The sequence below is a fragment of the Emys orbicularis genome, chromosome 6, assembly GCF_028017835.1.
Source record: "Emys orbicularis isolate rEmyOrb1 chromosome 6, rEmyOrb1.hap1, whole genome shotgun sequence".
In the NCBI taxonomy this organism is placed as follows: domain Eukaryota; kingdom Metazoa; phylum Chordata; order Testudines; family Emydidae; genus Emys; species Emys orbicularis.
In genome coordinates this window covers 135821040-135841146 of record NC_088688.1, presented here as the reverse complement: position 1 = coordinate 135841146, position 20107 = coordinate 135821040, and the positions used below count along the sequence as shown (strand labels likewise).

Sequence of the window (20107 nt, the reverse complement as noted above, 5' to 3'; positions counted from 1 at the left end):
TGGGCCCGGCCTCCCCATGGTCCTGCGGGCTCGGCTGGGGCACGCGGTCCGCCCGGCCTCCGGGGGCAGCAGCGGCCCCTCCGCCGCCTTCTGCGGCTGCGCCCCCCTTCCCCCGCCCGAGCTCGCTACAATGTAGCCGGGCGGCTGGGCTGCCCTGCGGACCCGGCGGGTCGTGCTGGGGCCAGGCGGACCCTGGCTTATGCTGCCTCCCTATTTCCCCAGACATGTCCGGCTTTTTGGCAGTTCCCCCCGGATGGGGATTTGAGTACCAAAAAGCCGGACATGTACGGGGAAATCCGGACGTATGGTAACCCTAGAAGTACAGCTCTCCCGGGCACTTCAAGTGTAAAGGCCTCTAAGACCACTACCCTTAAAAAGGTGTTCACAGAAATGGGCAAGCCACTTCTGGAGACCTAGCATGCTCCATGAGGGGATCACTGCTTTCTCCTGGGCTGCTTGAGCCTCAGCATTCAGTGGAGGAAGCGTGCAGAGTAACAACATGGTCGCTCTTCCATATTTGCAACAGCTATTATGAATTGAGACTTCCTTTCACTGATTTTTTTTTTTTTTTTTTTTTTTTTTTAAATAGTGGGTTCTTCAAGTGGGAGTCTGTGAAAAGTCCCATGTATAGCAATGGTTACCAGTTCTGTTTTAATCTTTTTTTTTTTTTTTTAATTTTGGTTCTGCTTCAGTCAGATGGGAGTTTTTAACAGCTCATTAAATCCCTCAAGTTAATCTATCTGCATTTGATCTTAGTCTGTTTTCTTTCTCTACAATTCTGTCCTATCTCTGCTTCTTCCGTATCTCTTAGTTCACTTTTCCATCTCTTCTCTGGCGCTTCTTCTCCCTACATTCCTGGTTTTCCTTGCCCTAAATGCCAGTGTGCGTATTAATAGGGTGGCTCTCTGGGCTAGACAGTCCCCTTCCTGCATAGGGCATCTCTGGACTTCTGAAAATGAGCCATTCAACAGTCCCACGGGTAGGGCCTCCCCTCCATGTGGCAGCAGTCAGTCTCCAGAGAGGAGCCTCACCAGAGGGCTCCAATCTCTCTAAAAATGCACCGCCAAATCCCTCATCAATGGGGGCTTGGTATATTTTAATATTCTTCCCCTGTGGAGGGGCCTGGGGCCTCATACAAAGTGGAAAGGTCATTAATGGACAAATTTCAGAGTCCCTGGAGCCTGGAAATGCTTTGAGGAGGTTTTGAGGCCCCTACTCTGTAGATTTGATAGGCCTCCAAAGTGCCCTTGTTGATTTAGTAAAAGTCAGTCCAAGAACAGAGCTAATCTTGAGCAGAGGAGCATATCTCATGCTTGAGTTGGTCCTTATCTCTGCTAAAACTGCCAACGCGGAGGTCAGATCAGTGCTGATTTTGCTGTCATGCAAAATAATGAGCTCTACGGCCCAAGGCTGGGAAAATCAGTTTTGGAGTAGATTGAATTGTGTTCTGCCCATCACAGGGGCAGAAGAGGAAACTTGCCTTTAAGCACCTCCAAATGCAGTAAGTAGATCCAGTGTTCACTTTGGGAAGGCTGTGTGTCCTGCTTTCCTGGTCAGTGCCCCCTGGAAAGGGAAAAGGAGATGTTAAGGGAAATCAGTGCACACACAAAATAAAATAGCTCATGCTTAAATCCCTGTAGATATCTTCCTAAGACTGTATAAAATGAATAGTTGTTCATTCTTAAAATATTTAGGTTGGATTACTTACAAACGGTCAATGTCTCACTGTGCTTTCCTTTTTTCAAGGTGGAAAAAGTGTGCACTGGTGGGCATACAGATGTACTCCTTTATCCTGCTAAGAAAATGCAACACTTAGTGAAGAGTGGCATAGACCATGAAAGAACATCTCAGAACCTTACTTCTTCAAAAGCAGATCCTTTGTTAAAGCCAGTTATGGAGACCAAATCAGCTTTTCTGAATAGTGACTTCAAACAGAAAGTTGCAGAAATTTTGTTTAAGTATTCCAATGGTCTTTGGGCTAATGCACTTCCCAAGGTGTATGAAGACACATACAAAGTAAAATTTCCTGAGGATGCTCTGAATAATCTTGACTTATTATCTGATATATGTACTGTCAACCAGATAAGTGACAGCCCTAAAAAGGCAATCCTCTATGCTAAACCACAAAAGTACATTGATGAGAATCTGAATGCCACTGACAGTGTCCATATCCATGAAGATCTGAAGATAATGGTTGAGCAAGAGTGCTCTCAGTTAATGGAAAAGACCAAAGAGCAGTGTCCAGAAAATATAATGGTCCCTCCTTTAATCATTCCGGCGGAAGCATCTCCATCTGTATTGGTAGTAGAACTGAACAACACTAATGAAGTTGTTATTAGGCAAGTCTTTATTTCACACTTTCTTCATTTTTTCTAAAATCCAGAGATCATTCTGCACAATCAACTTCCTCATTACTTTGCTCATAAAAAGCTATTTTACAAAAGAAAACAGAACAATAGAAAACTGCACTAACAAACTGTAATAGTTACTAACAATACTAACACATTTAAAATACTATATAAATATTTAGTTTGCTATTGCAAAATTGAACAGAAGTGAGCTCAGTGAAGATTCATTAAACTAATCCCAGCATAAGCTTTAGAGTAAGAAGCAGAGAAGGGCTGAGACTGTTCAGCTGCCATTGGATAGTGGGGTTTTTAAATTGTTGTCCTCTTCATCATCATACTGTTCAGATGTCACCTTCCTATTATATCTGACCTTTAAAACTATGATTTACCCTTTAGCCTAGGTGTATTTGTTCAGATATAAAGGAAAACTGCAGTGTAATATAAACATGAGGACAATGACCATGCACTAAAATTTGCACTTTAATATAGCAATAATCTAATAGTGCTTTGAATTGATTGCATGTTAATTTGTGGCTTAGTCCACTGAGGACCAACATTAAAATAGCTCCACTGCTTTAGAAAGGATTGGTTTCAGAGTAGCAGCCGTGTTAGTCTGTATCCGCAAAAAGAACAGGAGTACTTGTGGCACCTTAGAGACTAACAAATTTTATTTGAGCATAAGCTTTCGTGGGCTACGGCCCACTTCTTCGGATGCATAGAATGGAACATATATTGAGGAGATATATATACACATACAGAGAGCATGAAAAGGTGGGAGTTGTCTTACCAACTCTGAGAGGCCAATTAAGTAAGAGGAAAAAAAACTTTTGAAGTGATAATCAAGATAGCCCAGTACAGACAGTTTGATAAGAAGTGTGAGAATACTTACATGGGGAGATAGATTCAATGTTTGTAATGGCTCAGCCATTCCCCGTCTCTATTCAAGCCTAAGTTGATTGTATCTAGTTTGCATATCAATTGAAGTTCAGCAGTTTCTCGTTGGAGTCTGTTTTTGAAGATTTTCTGTTGCAAACTTGCCACCCTCAGGTCTGTTACTGAGTGACCAGACAGGTTAAAGTGTTCTCCTACTGGTTTTTGAATGTTATGATTCCTGATGTCAGATTTGTGTCCATTTATTCTTTTGCGTAGAGACTGTCCGGATTGGCCAATGTACATGGCAGAGGGGCATTGCTGGCACATGATGGCATATATCACATTGGTAGATGTGCAGGTGAACGAACCCCTGATGGCATGGCTGATGTGATTAGGTTCTATGATGATGTCACTTGAATAGATATGTGGAGAGAGTTGGCATCGGGCTTTGTTGCAAGGATAGGTTTCTGGGTCAGTGTTTTTGTTCAGTGGTGTGTGGTTGCTGGTGAGTATTTGCTTCAGGTTGGGGGGTTGTCTGTAAGCGAGGACAGGTCTGTCTCGCAAGATCTGTGAGAGTGAGGGATCATCTTTCAGGATCGTCATGCGTCTGGCGAAGTGGGTATTCACCCATGTAAGCTTATGCTCTAATACATCTGTTAGTCTTAAAGGTGCCACAGGACTCTGTTGCTTTTTACAGATCCAGACTAACACGGCTACCCCTCTGATACAGGGTAGGTTGTAGATCTTTGATGATGCGCTGGAGAGGTTTTAGTTGGGGGCTGAAGGTGACAGCTAGTGGTGTTCTGTTATTTTCTTTGTTGGGCCTGTCTTGTAGGAGGTGACTTCTGGGTACTCGTCTGGCTCTGTCAATCTGTTTTTTCACTTCAGCAGGTGGGTGTTGTAGTTTTAAGAATGCTTGATAGAGATCTTGTAGGTGCTTGTCTCTGTCTGAGGGATTGGAGCAAATGCGATTGTATCTTAGAGCTTGGTTGTAGACAATGGATCGTGTGGTGTGTCCTGGATGGAAGCTAGAGGCATGTAGGTAAGTATAGCGGTCAGTAGGTTTCCGGTATAGGGTGGTATTTATGTGACCATCGCTTATCAGCACAGTAGTGTCCAGGAAAAGGACCTTTTGTGTGGATTGATCTAGGCTGAGGTTGATGGTGGGATGGAAATTATTGAAATCATGGTGGAACTCCCCAAGGGCTTCTTTTCCATGGGTCTAGATGATGAAGATGTCATCAATGTAACGCAAGTAGAGTAGGGGCGTTAGGGGACGAGAGCTAAGGAAGCGTTGTTCTAAATCAGCCATAAAAATGTTGGCATACTGTGGGGCCATGTGGGTACCCATAGGAGTACCACTGACTTGAAGGTATACATTGTCCCCAAATGTGAAATAGTTGTGGGTGAGAACAAAGTCAAAAAGTTCAGCCACCAGGTTAGCTGTGACATTATCGGGGATACTGTTCCTGATAGCTTGTAGTCCATCTTTGTGTGGAATATTGGTGTAGAGGGCTTCTACGTCCATAGTGGCCAGGATGGTGTTTTCTGGAAGATCACCGATGGATTGTAGTTTCCTCAGGAAGTCAGTGGTGTCTCGAAGATAGCTAGGAGTGCTGGTAGCGTAGGGCCTGAGTAGAGAGTCCACATAGCCAGACAATCCTGATGTTAGGGTGCCAATGCCTGAGATGATGGGGCGTTCAGGATTTCCAGGTTTATGGATCTTGGGTAGCAAATAGAATACCCCTGGTCGGGGTTCTAGGCATGTGTCTGTGCAGATTTGTTGGTTGTTGCTATGTTTACATATATAAAGTGGCTGCTTTGTGTCAGGAAATCCCATGTTAGATTTACTAGTCTTCTTTACATTGTGATAGAATGTAGAAAATGTAATCACTATGAAATACATATATAGCAGCCACTGTGCTGACTTTTCATCCAAAAAAGTTTAGTTACAAACCGTTGAAAATTACTTTACATAGCACCTCAGGATGAACTGAGCAGATGCTAGGTAGGGTGGTGTATCAACACTCCTCTCGTGGCTAAGTCAGTTTCTGCAGAGTTTAAGCTTACATTTAATAATTTTTTTTCCAGTAATCATCAAAAGCCCCAATCAGGATCTGGGCCCTATTGTGCTAAGCACTCTACAAATACTTTGGGTGGGGGAAGGACTGTCTCTCAAGAGCTTACTAACCTAAGCTAAGGTATGATGAGGAAAGAGGGGTGGGGAGACCAAAGGTAACAGTAATAAGAACATATATTTAAATAACTACCTTTATGCATAATTTGGTTCCAAATCCCTTATACATTTTATAAAAATATATAAATCTGATCAATTATACCAATTTCTACTAAATTTCAAAACTAAATTTCTAATCCTTTTAGTTCAGGGGTGGGCAAACTACGGCCCGCGGGCCACATCCGGCCCGCGGGACCATCCTGCCCAGCCCCTGAGCTCCTGGCCCAGGAGGCTCACCCCCAGCCCCTTCCCTGCTGTCCCCCCTCCCCCGCAGCCTCAGCTCACTCGCTCCGCCACTGGTACAATGCTCTGGGCGGCAGGGCTGTGAGCTCCTGTGGCAGCGCAGCTGCAGAGCCTGGCCTGACCCAGTGCTCTGTGCTGCGTGGTGGTGGCGTCGTCATCGCCCGGCCGTAGCGCTGCCAGCCACTAGTGCTCCAGGCAGCGCGGTAAGGGGGCAAGGAGCAGGGGGGGTTGGATAGAGGGCATGGGAGTTCGGGGTGGTGGTCAGGGGGCGGTGGTGTGGATAGGGGTCTGGGCAGTCGGGGGGGAATAGAGGGTTGAATGGGGGCAGGGGTTCTGGGTGCAGTCAGGGGACAGAGATAAGGGTGGTTGGATGGTGCAGGAGTCCCGGGGCGGCCGTCAGGAATGAGAGGAGGGGTTGGATGGGGCAGGGGTCTTGGGGGGGCGCGTCAGGGAATAGGGTTGGTTGGATGGGGCAGGAGTCTGGGGGGGGGGCACAACCCCCTCCCCTAACCGGCCCTCCATACAATTTCCAAAACCCGACGTGGCCCTCAGGCCAAAATGTTTTCCCATCTCTGTTTTAGTTAGAGAAAATTAAGTGCCTCAAAACAGTGGTGTTGGTCTGTAGAAAGATGGAAACTGTTCTAAATGGAATGTTGACTCTGAAGCCTACTGATAATTAAACCATTATGCTGATAATTCTATCAAACAGCCATCTACTTTGGGTTTATGGGCAAAATGTGGCTAGAGGACCAACTCTTTTCTTTCTCAGTCTGAGCCTTAACACCGTTCACATGTATTGTCCTTTACCTCAAACAAGTCCTACTCTGTTTTATTTTCAAGTGCTACAATTGCAGGGGGCTGGTCATAATTTTATCTTGAACTTGGCTCTAAAAACAGTAAATTAGTCTGTGCCTGTTAAGGCTGTATCCCTACTTTGAACTTTAGGGTACAAATGTAGGGGCCTGCATGAAAACTTTTAAGCTTATCTACCAGCTTAGCTCTGGTCCGCTGCCACCATCTTAAGAATTCCCTCCCTGGGAAGCCTTGAGAAACCTTTCACCAATTCCCTGGTGAATACAGATCCAAACTCCTTGGATTTTAAACAAGGAGAAATTGACCCTTCCCCCCTCCTTCCTTTCACCAACTCCTGGTGAATACAGATCCAAACCCCCTTTGGATCTTAAAACAAGGAGAAATCAATCAGGTTTTTAAAAAGAAGGCTTTTAATTAAAGCAAAAGGTAAAAATCATCTCTGCAAAATCAGTATGGAAAATAACTTTACAGGGTAATCAAACTTAAAGAGCTCAGAGGAATCCCCTCTGTCTTAGGTTCAAAGTATAGCAAACAAGATAAGCACTTTAGTAAAAGGTACATTTACAAGTTGAGAAAACAAAGTAAATCTAAGACGCCTTGCCTGGCTTTTACTTACAATTTTGAAATAAGAGAGACTTGTTTAGAAAGATGGGGAGAACCTGGATTGATGTCTGGTCCCTCTCAGTCCCAAGAGCGAACAACCCCTTAAACAAAGGACACACACAAAAGCCTTTCCCCCCCCCAAGATTTGAAAGTATCTTGTCCCCTTATTGGTCCTTGGGGTCAGGTGTCAGCCAGGTTACCCGAGCTTCTTAACCCTTTACAGGTAAAAGGATTTGGAGTCTCTGGCTAGGAGGGATTCCATAGCACTGTACACAGGAGAGCTGTCACCCTTCCCTTTATAGTTATGACAGTGCCAAAACTTTTAACCAAGATGGTATACCAGACTCTCTGTGAATGGAAAAATCATTGATCAAAATAAAGGAAAGGCCACTTGAGTTTGTGACTGAGCCTAGGTTATTAAAAAATGGCAATACACTTACTACACAAGGGGGAATTGAAAATATAAAGAGCCTCTGGAAGAGTTCAGTTATATTCACAGGGCCAGCTCCAGGCACCAGCCCACCAAGCATGTGCTTGGGGCGGCGCCTGGAGGGGGGCGGCGCGGCGCTCCGGCCCGAGAGCGGGCCGGGACTGGGCTCGCCGCCCTCCCCACGGCGCTCTGGCCGCCGGGGAGAGCGGAGCCGCAGCGGGCTCGCCGCCCTCCCCCCGCGCTCCGGCCGGTCGGGGAGAGCGGGGCCCCGGCCCGGCTCGCCGCCCTCCCCCCGGCGCTCCGGCCGGTCGGGGAGAGCGGGGCCCCGGCCGGGCTCGCCGCCCTCTCCCCGCGGCTCTGGCCGCCGGGGAGAACGGAGAGCCCCGGCCGGGCTCTCTGCCCTGCTCTCGGCGCTCTGGCCGCTGGGGAGAGCGGAGAGCCCCCGCTGGGCTTTCCGCCCTCCCCCCGGCGCTCCGGCCAGTCGGGGATTGCGGGCCCGCGGCCGGGCTCGGCACCCTCCCCTGCCGCGCTGGGGGGAGGGGGGGGGGGGGCGGCGGGTGGCTTTTTTGCCTAGGGCGTCAAAAAAGCCAGAGCCGGCCCTGTATAGTCAGATAAATTTATTTAAAAAACAAAGATAATGGTAAATCTGAACTGGTGGCAGCAACTGTGGGATGATTTTTTGAGGGGAAAATGGCCAGTGTAAGCAAGGACTTGGTCTTGTGTGCTAGAACAGTAATCAACCAATGCAGATTGCATGCTTCGCATCAATAAGGGGGGTGCACAGAGCCTGTCTTTCTCCCCACAGCTTTGTGTTCTGTCAGATCTGGAACCATGCTCAACACTTTTTATTTTTCAGTCTTTAATTTTGACAACATTAATTTACTGTACACTTAGTGTGTCACTTACGCTTTTAGCTGTTTGAGATTAACTTTTCAAGGTGGATGGGTTCTGACATGAAGAATTACATTTTGGGAACTGCTCACATTTAAAGTCTACTCTGTATGTACTGGGTCTAGGGTGGGGTTTTTCCTCCAGAGAGAGTTGTGCCATTTTTGTCACTTTGTCAATGCCATTGGGTTTAAACAGTTTCAGCAGGCATTTCATACTTAGCATCATGCATTTTGGCTCCATCCATTTCACACTTCAACATGGGTGTCAGATTTGCTGCATCAGCTCAGATCAGTGATCCCTTTTCTTAGGTTCCTTCTATGAAGTCAACATGGGAAGAGCAAGGGAAAATTCCTCCTCAACAAGGAGCAGTACAAACACTTCAGTGTTTGAGAGGATTAGGAAGGTTTCAACACTGTTTAATCACTGCTTCTTTGAACACAGGCTTTCCAAGACATTAGAATAATGCATTCTGAGATTGACACCATTTCTGCTGGTCACACACGCAGACATCCTCAACAACTACTTACTCCTCTTCTCGATCAGGACTGCTTGATGGCCCTGATTATCAATGTGGTTTTCTGCATTCAAAATTTGAAGTCATTGCCTTTGATTATATGCCCTGTATCCTCTGTCAAGTTTTTCTGGGGTGTAGGCTCCTCCATCACATATCTGTTCTAGTTCTTAAAAGTTACATTTCTAGTACAGCTTATGTAGCCCTGCATATTCCCAACCTGAAGCAGAAATCTCTATAGCTAATCTTATTCCATTGCCTGTACATACTGCAGCACCTCCCCGAAGGCTCAGGTTGTGACTGAGCAGCTCATTCCCCTGTCATTTGAACTTGCCTGTGGTTTGTCAGAGGAACGTTCCCTATGTCTGACCCAGAGGAGATGGAGGAGAATGTTGTGTTATACTCTACTTAAGTGATGACTGTTTTGCTTCTGATCTCAGATGTAAGTGACCTCCATTCCAAAATTGGCTTCATTAGAGTATGTGATGTGTATTAAACTTAAGGTATTGTTGAAGTGGGAATTAAGTTGTACAGGATGCTCTCAATACATTTCAAATCCTATTTGAGCTGACCAGAGTTCTGTTCCAGTTGCTGTTAGGTGTTGCTAAGGCTGCTTGTTCTGGATGAATTCAATATCTATTTTAGTAGCTCTTTTAGATTTAAGATTTCATAGCCACTGTAACAATCATGAGATTCAGTAAAAACAACAAGGAGTACTTGTGGGACCTTAGAGACTAACATTTATTTGGGCATAAGCTTTTGTGGGCTAAAACCCACTTCATCAGATGCATGGAGTGGAAAACACAGTAGGAAGATATATATACACAGTACATATGGGAAAAGATGAGAGTTGCCTTACCAAGTGTGGGGGTCAGTTCTAACGAGACAATTCAATTAAAGTGGGCTATTATCAACAGGAGGAAAAATCACTTTTGTAGTGGTAATCAGGGTGGCCCATTTCAAACACTTGACAAGAAGGTGTGAGTAACAGTAGGGGGAAATTAGTTTTTAGTTTTTGTAGTGACCCATCCACTCCCAGTCTTTATTACATACTGTTCAATGGATGTAGACGCCTCTACACCAACATTCCACACAAAGATGGACTACAAACCATCAGGAACAGTATCCCCAATAATGTCACGGCAAACCTGGTGGCTGAACTTTGACTTTGTCCCCAAATGTGAAATAGTTGTGGGTGAGGACAATGTATACCTTCAAGTCAGTGGCACTGCTATGGGTACCCGCATGGCCCCACAGTATGCCAACATTTTTATGGCTTAGCATTTTTCCCCTACTGCTACTCACACCTTCTTGTCAACTGTTGGAAATAGGCCATCCTGATTATCACTACCAAATTTTTTTTTTTTCCTCCTGCTGATAATAGCCCACCTTAATTGATTTGCCTCATTATAGTTGGTATGGCAACACCCATTTTTTCATGTTTTGTGTGTGTGTGTGTGTGTGTGTGTGTGTATGTATATAATCTTCCTACTGTATTTATATATACATATATATAATCTTCCTACTGTATTTTCCACTGCATGCATCCGATGGAATGGGTTTTAGCCCACGAAAGCTTATTCCGAAATAAATGTTAGTCTCTAAGGTGCCACAAGTACTCCTCATTGTTTTTGCTGATACAGACTAACATGGCTACCACTCAGACTTAAAAGTGGCAATTCTTCAACAAAAAACTTCAAACAGTAAGTTATTTACTTATTCCAATAATACAAGAACTAGGGGTCACCAAATGAAATTAATAGGCAGCAGGTTTAAAACAAATAAAAGGAAGTTCTTCACGCAGCGCACAGTCAACTTGTGGAACTCCTTACCTGAGGAGGTTGTGAAGGCTAGGACTATAACAGCGTTTAAAAGAGAACTGGATAAATTCATGGTGGTTAAGTCCATTAATGGCTATTAGCCAGGATGGGTAAGGAATGGTGTCCCTAGCCTCTGTTTGTCAGAGGGTGGAGATGGATGGCAGGAGAGAGATCACTTATGTTCTTATGTTCTAAAAACAGACTCAAACAAGAAACTGCAGAACTGGAATTAATTTGCAAGGTGTACACCATCAAATTAGGTCCCTTCCAACACTGATATTCTATGAGTGTGCCCTTGTTGCCAAGAAGGCTAACAGCATTTTGGGCTGTATAAGTAGGAGCATTGCCAGCAGATCGAGGGATGCGATCATTCCCCTCTATTCGGCATTGGTGAGGCCTCATCTGGAGTACTGTGTCCAGTTTTGGGCCCCACGCTACAAGAAGGATGTGGAAAAATTGGAAAGAGTCCAGCGGAGGGGAACAAAAATGATTAGGGGGCTGGAGCACATGACTTATGAGGAGAGGCTGAGGGAACTGGGATTGTTTAGTCTGCAGAAGAGAAGAATGAGGGGGGATTTGATAACTGCTTTCAACTACCTGAAAGGGGGTTCCAAAGAGGATGGATCTAGACTGTTTTCAGTGGTACCAGATGACAGAACAAGGAGTAATGGTCTCAAGTTGCAGTGGGGGAGGTTTAGGTTGGATATTAGGAAAAACTTTTTCACTAGGAGGGTGATAAAGCACTGGAATGGGTTACCTAGGGAGGTGGTGGAATCTCCTTCCTTAGAGGTTTTTAAGGTCAGGCTTGACAAAGCCCTGGCTGGGATGATTTAGTTGGGGTTGGTCCTGCTTTGAGCAGGGGGTTGGACTAGATACCTCCTGAGGTCCCTTCCAACCCTGATATTCTATGATTCTATGACTAGGGAAGCTAGTGAGATGGTGTTGGGTGCAGTGCAATCAATGTGATCAGATTCCTCTTTTATTTGCTTGGACCATGACTGTGTCTCTGCTATTCCTTTGTTTAGTTTAGATTGGTGCTTGGATGATACCCTGCTGTCTGAGATTTAACCAGGGTAGAATAGAAGTTGAAGCAGTTGGATGGGGATTTTAAGATATTCAGATTTGCATTGTTAGAAATAGTCCTAGCAAGCATGATTTAGTGGGTAGAATGCAAGTGAGGTGGTTAAAGTGCTTGATAAACTTCATCATGGGGATATTGCCGCCATAGGTAGGTTGGTATATGCATGTATTTACAGGTATAGATCCTAAAATATAGATACGTGTATGTGATTTAACTCTTTCTAGCAGGATAGTTAGTAACTTTTGTTGTTTTCCCTTAGGAAAAAACTCACTCATTGAAGCTAAAGCCTCCTGATCACTCAAGTTGATTCTCTTTATATAATATAGATAGATGGATAGATTCTATTAGTTCACTATTTTGGAAGAAACACAGTAGGGGTGCACTGCTATAGTGAACATTTAAAAAATGGAGCTGCATTTTCAGTTTTAAAATGAAGTGAATTTCATGTTTGAAATTAACTATAGCTAAAAATGCAATAATTCCTGTCTTCATGGCTTGATGTATAATGGGCTCTTTACAAAGGTGAATTACATTGAATACAAAGCAAATACTTTGTAATGTATAACGTAGTTGGACACCCTAGCATATGGTGGAGTGTTGTGATTCTGCAATCTAAGTAAATGTTATGTAAAGATAGCTTTAAAAGAATCAGGAAAAGGAAATCTCTGTCCTGGTATAAACTTAATTTGATACTTCACCAGCTTTGAGAAAACAAAATCATTTAATACCCTGTTAATAGGATATTTGAATATTGCCAGAAACTAGTTAAGCAAGAATGTCCTAAGTGATCATATGGCATAATTTTAAATAGTTTTTAAATGAAATTTGGCACTCTTCCACCCTTGGTTTGGGTTTATATAACCTTTGCCTTTATAGCTGGGCTGCTGCAGCAGTCTGTCTATCTACTAGACTGCAGCTCTGCATTTTACCACTGACAAGTGAAAGGAAGCAGTGTGACAGCTGATGGCACAGTAACAGCTGGACTAGCACATGAATGATAATGAGTAAAGGATTAGAGTTAACCACAGTTAAAGAAAATAACTTCACTTTTTTCACAAGTTACAGCCAAGGGAAATGGATGGAGGGGCAATCAGGGAGATCAGAATCTGACAGTTGAAGAATGGATTGTTCTGGGAAACAAATTGTCTAGGGATGAACGAGGACAGCAGCCTACTATTAGGGATCAAGTCTGGAGATCCAGGAGAGAGACTGCAGCAGATGGTCTGGCAAGTTTGATGCCTAAAGTTGCTCTAGTTTCCCTGAGGTTCGTGTGGGGAAAATTTCCTTTGCACAAAGTTTAACTTCGGTGAAATCACACTGATGTAACTAATATTTCCATGAATGTGGAGGGTCACAGTCCCTTAAAGTTTCAAAGATAAGTTCCAGTTTCCTGGTTGCATCATATCTGACTTCAGACACCACTCAGCTTATAAAATGAAATATACCTTCACTACCAGAAGTGCTAGGGATGTTCACTGAAAAAGTTCAGGTTCTAAAGAGTACTGTAAAATCCCTTACGGTATTGGACTGATCCACTAGCAATTTTCTTTTTGGATATTTACAATCAAATCCAATTTGTGTCGCAGTTATATTGGGGGTCTCATTAGATCCTTACCTAGCTTCAGATAGTACTACTAAATTCTTTACTTCTCTAGGAACTATAACTGTTTCTGTATCCTCATTTTTGGAGAGGGAAAGTTCAGATACCGATGTGACTAAAAATCTACATGTATGCTTTTCTGTTTTGTTTTGCATCTGCTCAACTTTTCTGTTGCTGTACTTACCCCTTTGGTGGATTTGTTTCCCCTGACATACTGTAGGTACGTGGGCAAAGACTATTCTGCTGCTCAAGAACTAATGGAAGATGAGATGAAAGAATATTATAATCAGAATCCCACAGTATTGCTAATGCAGTCTGTAAGCATTGGACAACTTGTCGCTGTACATGCTGAGGAAGATGCCTGGCTGCGTGCTCAGATAATTTCAGTGGAAGACAATAGAATAAAGGCAAGCAACTCTTCCATTCTGACACTTTGTGAAAAAGAATTAGTGTAAATAATAATACAGGTAATATCTGTGCATTTATCACAGCAGAATCACTCTGCAGTACTCAGCAACAAATTGCTTTTGCTCTTCATTATATGAAAAAACAGTGTGGTTTTTAAAATAATTACAGCATTGCAGCTAAAGTAAATGGTCTGTTGCATTTTTCCTCATTTTTATTTTAGGCTTTTCTGTGTTCATTGGTATCTCTAATACACTAATGTATCCTGTGCATCATTATGAAACTTGGAAGTAGTATCTCCATCTTCCAGATATAGAATGTAAATGCCAATAGATAACTAGAATGCTGATCTCCTGAGTCCAGTCCTAGTGTAGTTACCACAAGTCTATCCTTACTGTGTTTTTTGCAGCTTATCACTAGTGCTTAGGCTCACTTACACTGACTGGGTATTCCTGCTATTATACTCAGCATGCTGGTTAATAAAATACCTTGAACGAAATTATTGAACTCTTCACACTGCTGCAGTTTCTTTTCTTGTTCTTTGTTCTCTAGAGTCACAGTTGTATTTTTGGTGGCTCTACTTTTAGAGAATTAGAACATGACTGAACTGGAAGAGTTTTTAAGAAAAATTTCAAGCCTTTGTGTCTAGTGTCACTATGTAGTTATACTAACTAACCTTAAATTGTAGGTTTTTATTTTTTGCAGCCTCTACTTCCCTAGTCAGCATGACATACTTCCACTAAGATCTGCTAAACACACTTCTAATACTACTCCACTTCACAAATTAGTTTAGTGGAGACACGCAGTTTTAAGTACCTGTTCCAAAACTGTGTGAGTTCTCATTCAGCTGGGAAATCATGAGATGAGGGAATCTGTCCAGTATTCGAAGGCTTTAGTGTTAGCTGCAGAAAAACTGCAAGGACAATAGTAGCTAATGTGCCTCTGATTTTTCTCCAGATTACAGCTAACTGCACTGGCTTGCACAGTAGGAAGGCCAATGGTGCAGTGCAAGAACAGCCTGCTTTCTGAAGTATCACTTCCAGATTTCTTGTTGAAGTCTGGCTTTCTGGAGTGTCTGGCTTGCACATCAGATTTTCAGAAAGGCTTCTAAATCGCTATCCATGAGCCTGGTGATCTTCAAGAAGTTAGCATGGTGCAGTGTGTAGTTCAGAAAAACAAGAGACCATCTGTATAAGCTGCTACAAAGCATCACTATAGCTTCTTCTGTTCCAACCACCGTCAGCCATTTTCTCCCACTGACTAAGCAATTTACTTATCGAGATGATATGAAGTCTGCTGTATTCTCAAACCATGTAATTATCAGAAATGAGACTCAAAAAGGTTCCATTCTCATAAAAACAAAAGGGAAATACCTAGAACTGCATTGAAATACTATTAAAGGGTCTGGCCTAAACCCACAAAAGCCAAAAAATTCAGAATTACCACTTGACTGCCATCTTCTGTACCGTTCTGAGGCAATATGTACTAGAAAGCACTATCATTTTGTACCCTTTGAAGTGCTGATGTTCCAAGGAACAGCTAACACTGATCTTGCAGTGATTTCAGGAAAGAGAAAAAGGGTGTGGAGCACTTTTTCTAAACTTTTTTTTTATTGACATTGTTAGTTTGAAGAATTTTCATATAATGGTATTGCAAATTATATACCATGTTAATGAGAAACAGATTTTTGTTAACAGCTGGCTATATAAAAATGTGGTTACTAAATAAGTCCACCAAGTTTGTGTTTTCTGGATAAATCATTAAAATAGTACTAACATACTTGTAATATGAAAAATAAATGTTTCTCCTTTTCTTTCAATTATTAGGTATGCTATGTTGATTATGGCTTCAGTGAGATTATTGAAAACAACAAAGTGTACAAACTAGGTAGACGCTTCTATTCGCTTCCATTCCAAGCTGCAAAATGTAAACTAGCAGGTAAGAGGAACTTTTTTGAGAGAATTATTAAATATCTAGTACCATAATTTTGCCTGTAACTTAACAGAGGTTGGGGCAGGAAAAGAGCCCTTACCCCAAAAACCTTACTGCCTACTTCAGAGAAACCTGGGAAATGAAGGTCAGGAATAGGGAGGAATGGAGTTAAAATAAAAACATTAATTTGATCTGTTGTTTTGGCTAGATTAGTAAAGCTGAGTCTGTTTTCAAAAGGCTTTTGTTTTACCAGAAGATAATAAATTATTTTCTTGATTCTAGAGGGATCTTGAATGTATATTTCATGGTCGAAGCTTGATTTAAGACTAGAAAGAGATTAGCTGAAGTTTCTCTGGTTTTCTTAGTATTTATTTTATTTTTTAATGGAGAAAGCTAGTTACTCTCATCCTCCCTCCCTCCTTCATTCCTTTTATTACACTTGCTTGTTGCATCTTATTTATGTTGCTGGGCAGGTCTTCCAGACCCTCAAAGTTTGGAGCCCCATTATACAAGGCACTGTATAGACACATGGTATGAGTCCCTGTCCCAAAGAGCTTGCAGCCTAAGTAGACAACACAGACAAAAACAGGAGGAGAGAAAGGAAGGCAGCATTGCTCCATTTTACATATGGGGAACGGAGGCCCAGAGAGACTAAGGGTCAGACTTACAAAGGTATTTAATCTCCTAAAGATGCAGATAGACACCTAATAGGACTTAGGTATTTAACCTGCTTAGGGGTTTTATACCTATGTCCCTGTAACACTTTCTTGGTATATCCAGTATTGTAAATCACCCTGTTACCCTTCTGCCTCAGCATAAAAGGAATCTGCTGGTGCTAAACTGAGTTACAACAATTCCTTCCTACTCCAGTTTTGGTAGCCAGACCCACAGATTTCTGTTCTAACTTTGCCTCATAGGTTAACCCTTTGTGTTCTTCAGTTCCTGAACCCTCCAGAAGTGTCTCCCTGCAGTATCCATCCCGTTACTGGACGCTCACAGAAATTACCAAGTCTGCTCGAGAGAGAGTGTGTGTGTGTGTGTGTGTGTGTGTGTGTACACGCACACCACTTGTTTGATTTAACTGGGAATTCACACTCTGTTTAATGTAACAGCACTGATATATGCTTATAATAAAACAAAGAAGTTTATTAACCAAAAACTTGATTTAAGTGATACCACGCAAGGATAGTAGACCGAAATGGTTACAAATAAAACAAAAGGCTAACATGCTTCTAAGTGACTAAAATTTAACTTGTTTGCAGTTTTGTTGTAGCCATTTTGGTCCCAAGATATTAGAGACAGGATGGGTGAGGTAATATATTTTATTGTACCAATTTCTATTGATGAAATAAACACGCTTTTGACCTTATACAGAGCTCTTCAAAGTAATCTCGAAAGTTTGTCTCTTTCATCAAAAGAAGTTGGTACAATAAAAGAGACAAAGTTTCGAGATTACTTTGAAGAGCTCTGTATAAGGTCAAAAGCGTGTTTATTTCATCAATAGAAATTGGTACAATAAAATATATTACCTCACCCAACCTCTCTCTAAAACTTAATGGGTTATAGCCTTGACTAAAGTAAGCGTCTTACCTCAAGCAGCCTTTCAGCATCACCCACCCATGTGGCAGGGTTTCCACTGTTTAGAGATACAAAGAGCACTCACCCCTTTGTCCCCTAAGTGATGGATAACAAGATGCCATTTTGCTTCTCCTTATATTCCCCAAAGTTCCATTGTCTTTATTTCAAGAGTCAGGATAACCCCCTGGGGTGAGACTCTGGTGTGCTGACACCATGCTGTTTCCTCATCCTTCTGGTAATTGGTGTTTACCTCAGAGGCAAATGAACTGCCCATTGTCTCTGGCATCACCATACTTAATTTATATTAGAGACAGATTGATAACTCTTGTCTGGAAGAAACCCTGTTTTTCCCTTTGTTTGGGTCAGTGTTAATACATACATTTTACAGTGATATTAAAGACCAGTGTGTCACGGGCTTTCATTTGATATCTCACACAACATTATTTAGAGATAGTTATGACAGCAACGTGTAAGGTGTAGTGAGTTTGTCAGGCTTCATAGGAATTGCTGTTACATGGCAGTGAACCCATTGCCAGTGGGCACTGAGTAGCTGTTAGGATCACAATCCCATTGACTTAAATGGGAGTTTAGACCCTCTTGTAAATCTTACTAGGCATTAGGTCTGGCCAGAAAACAAGGTCTTAGAGTGCTTGTATATGTCGGTTACACTGTGTGTCTGTGTGTGCAGCCCATACACCAGTGTTGGGGAGTTTTCTCTAGTGGTACCTGTAGGGGTGGTTCCTCCTGCAGGTGAACTCCTTGAACTTGGAAGACTTTCCCTCAGTTCCTTCTTACCATCTGTGGTCGCTAGTTGAAACCTTTTGTGTTCCCTATGAATAAACAGCCTGGTTCTTCTTTGAGCATATGTCCCTGTGCGTGCTTCACTGCACTATGTGCATGCATTTGTGAGTTCTCAACCAGAGACTGCAGACTAGTATTTGTGGGCCCACGCCTGCGCAAAACAGTGTATCGTGCTCTGAATGAGGGCATATAGGGAGGCATGAGCCTGCCGCCGCTCAGTGCCTTCTGTACAGCCTGCAGCTCAAGACGGAGAGTTTTACTTATTGCTGTTTGGCTTCCTGCCTTAACTTGTGTATTTTGTTTTTACTGTTTTTGTCGCTTTTCTTTTAATTCTGTTTCATTATACCTTTCTTCCACTTTATTTTGTGTTGATCAAGAAGAAGAGGGGGGGCTCTTCCCCTTCTTGTTGTGTTAACAATTCTACTCCAACACAAGATTAAGTCCAAAACCCCAGGGTTTAAGGCCTATGAAACTTGCCACTGGTCCTTTCCCCACAGCAACAGACGCTCGAGCTGCCTGTTGTGTTTGGGGGGACTCCCACAACCCTGCTAACATTTGTCTGGGTTTTAAGGTCAGATCCAAGGAAGACAGGGAGAGTAAAATGAAGCTCATACTAATGGAGCATGCCTTGGCTCCTGAAGGGTTCACTTCCCTCCCCTATACATCGGCCTCTGCATCACAGACTGTTGCAGCTTTGTCTGCAGCTCTGAACAATAAGACCTCAAAAGGGAGGAGGCATTCTTCTCCCAGCAGGGAAACTAAGAAGAGGGGCAGATCACCACATGAGACCTCGTATCCCTCTAAGGGTACAGCAGAGGCTCCTACTGAGTCCAGCACCAGGGAAGAAGCCCCTCTTGAATGTGTCTACCACAAGAGCAACTACTGAGGCAGCACCATCCGCTCCCTTGTGAAATAGCGAGACACATTGGGCTATCATTCACATCCCAACACCGGTATCTCGCAGTACCTCTGAAAGGGGACAGGACACTACAACCATCCTGGTACTGTAACAGCCCCCATCTCACTACCCAGTACCAACTCTAGCTTAGGTGAAGGATATCAGAGCCCTCCGCCTCTTTCCAGGTCCTTTCTTCAGAGGAGATTTTCTCTGATGAGCCTGAATTGTCAATTGTAGAAGGACTAAAAGTGTCATCTCCATGGTACTGCCACAAAAGTAACATGTTGGGACTGGTTTACACCTCCACTCTTTGGTACCTATTTAGCATATCATCATGCTTTCCCCTCACTTAATTCAGGGGAGGACTCCTCAGACTCAGATTTCTGTACAAGGATCTTTCCCGGTACCCTAGTACTCTACGCCTATGAGCCCCTGGCATGAAGACGAGCATGAGGAACCTACCAGACATTGTAGGCCCAGAGATTATGAATATCATTGGGGTCCCTCTCCTTATCCACCTCCCCAATGGGGCCATTACAGTGACCAACTTCATTGGATGCCTAGGAGAAAGCACCAATACCCACCTGCTTCTACAGAACATCCTCTAGTACAGCACACCTTGGTTCTGCACATCTCTCTGGTACCAGAAGATGTATAAGAGGAATAGGAGTCTCGGCCAGAGGAGATCTCATCTCCATCTGGAAAGTCCATCTTAACCTCTGGATGAGGCAGTAATGCCACCCCCTCCCTCCTGTGCAAATGATTTCAAGACCTTCAAGGAACTTATGGTGGAGGCTACCTATGAGAGTAACTGTGGGACTCGATATAGGTCCTCGCCATCAGATAAGGAATTTAAAAGGCGGGACTTGATGGGAAGGAAGAACTATTGATCAGCCACTTTCCAATTTTGCATTGCCATCTACCAGGCCTTGATGGCAAAATATGATTTCAATACATACTCCACGTTTACGCATTTTATTGAGCATTTGCCACAAAACCAAAAAGATCAATTTCTGTCTATCATAACTTATTACTAAAGGACAA

The 20107-nt window shown here is 43.2% G+C and overlaps 1 protein-coding gene across 1 annotated transcript in view; it reads left to right on the top strand.

Annotated features, from left to right (window-relative positions):
* Positions 1 to 20107, top strand: part of TDRD7 (tudor domain containing 7) — a 144407-nt gene that overhangs the window by 77271 nt on the left and 47029 nt on the right. Inside the window, exons 8-10 of the mRNA XM_065406055.1 lie at positions 1747 to 2339; positions 13670 to 13856; positions 15681 to 15792. Of these exons, the coding sequence (XP_065262127.1) occupies positions 1747 to 2339; positions 13670 to 13856; positions 15681 to 15792 (892 nt within the window). The remainder of the gene's footprint in view (positions 1 to 1746; positions 2340 to 13669; positions 13857 to 15680; positions 15793 to 20107) is intronic.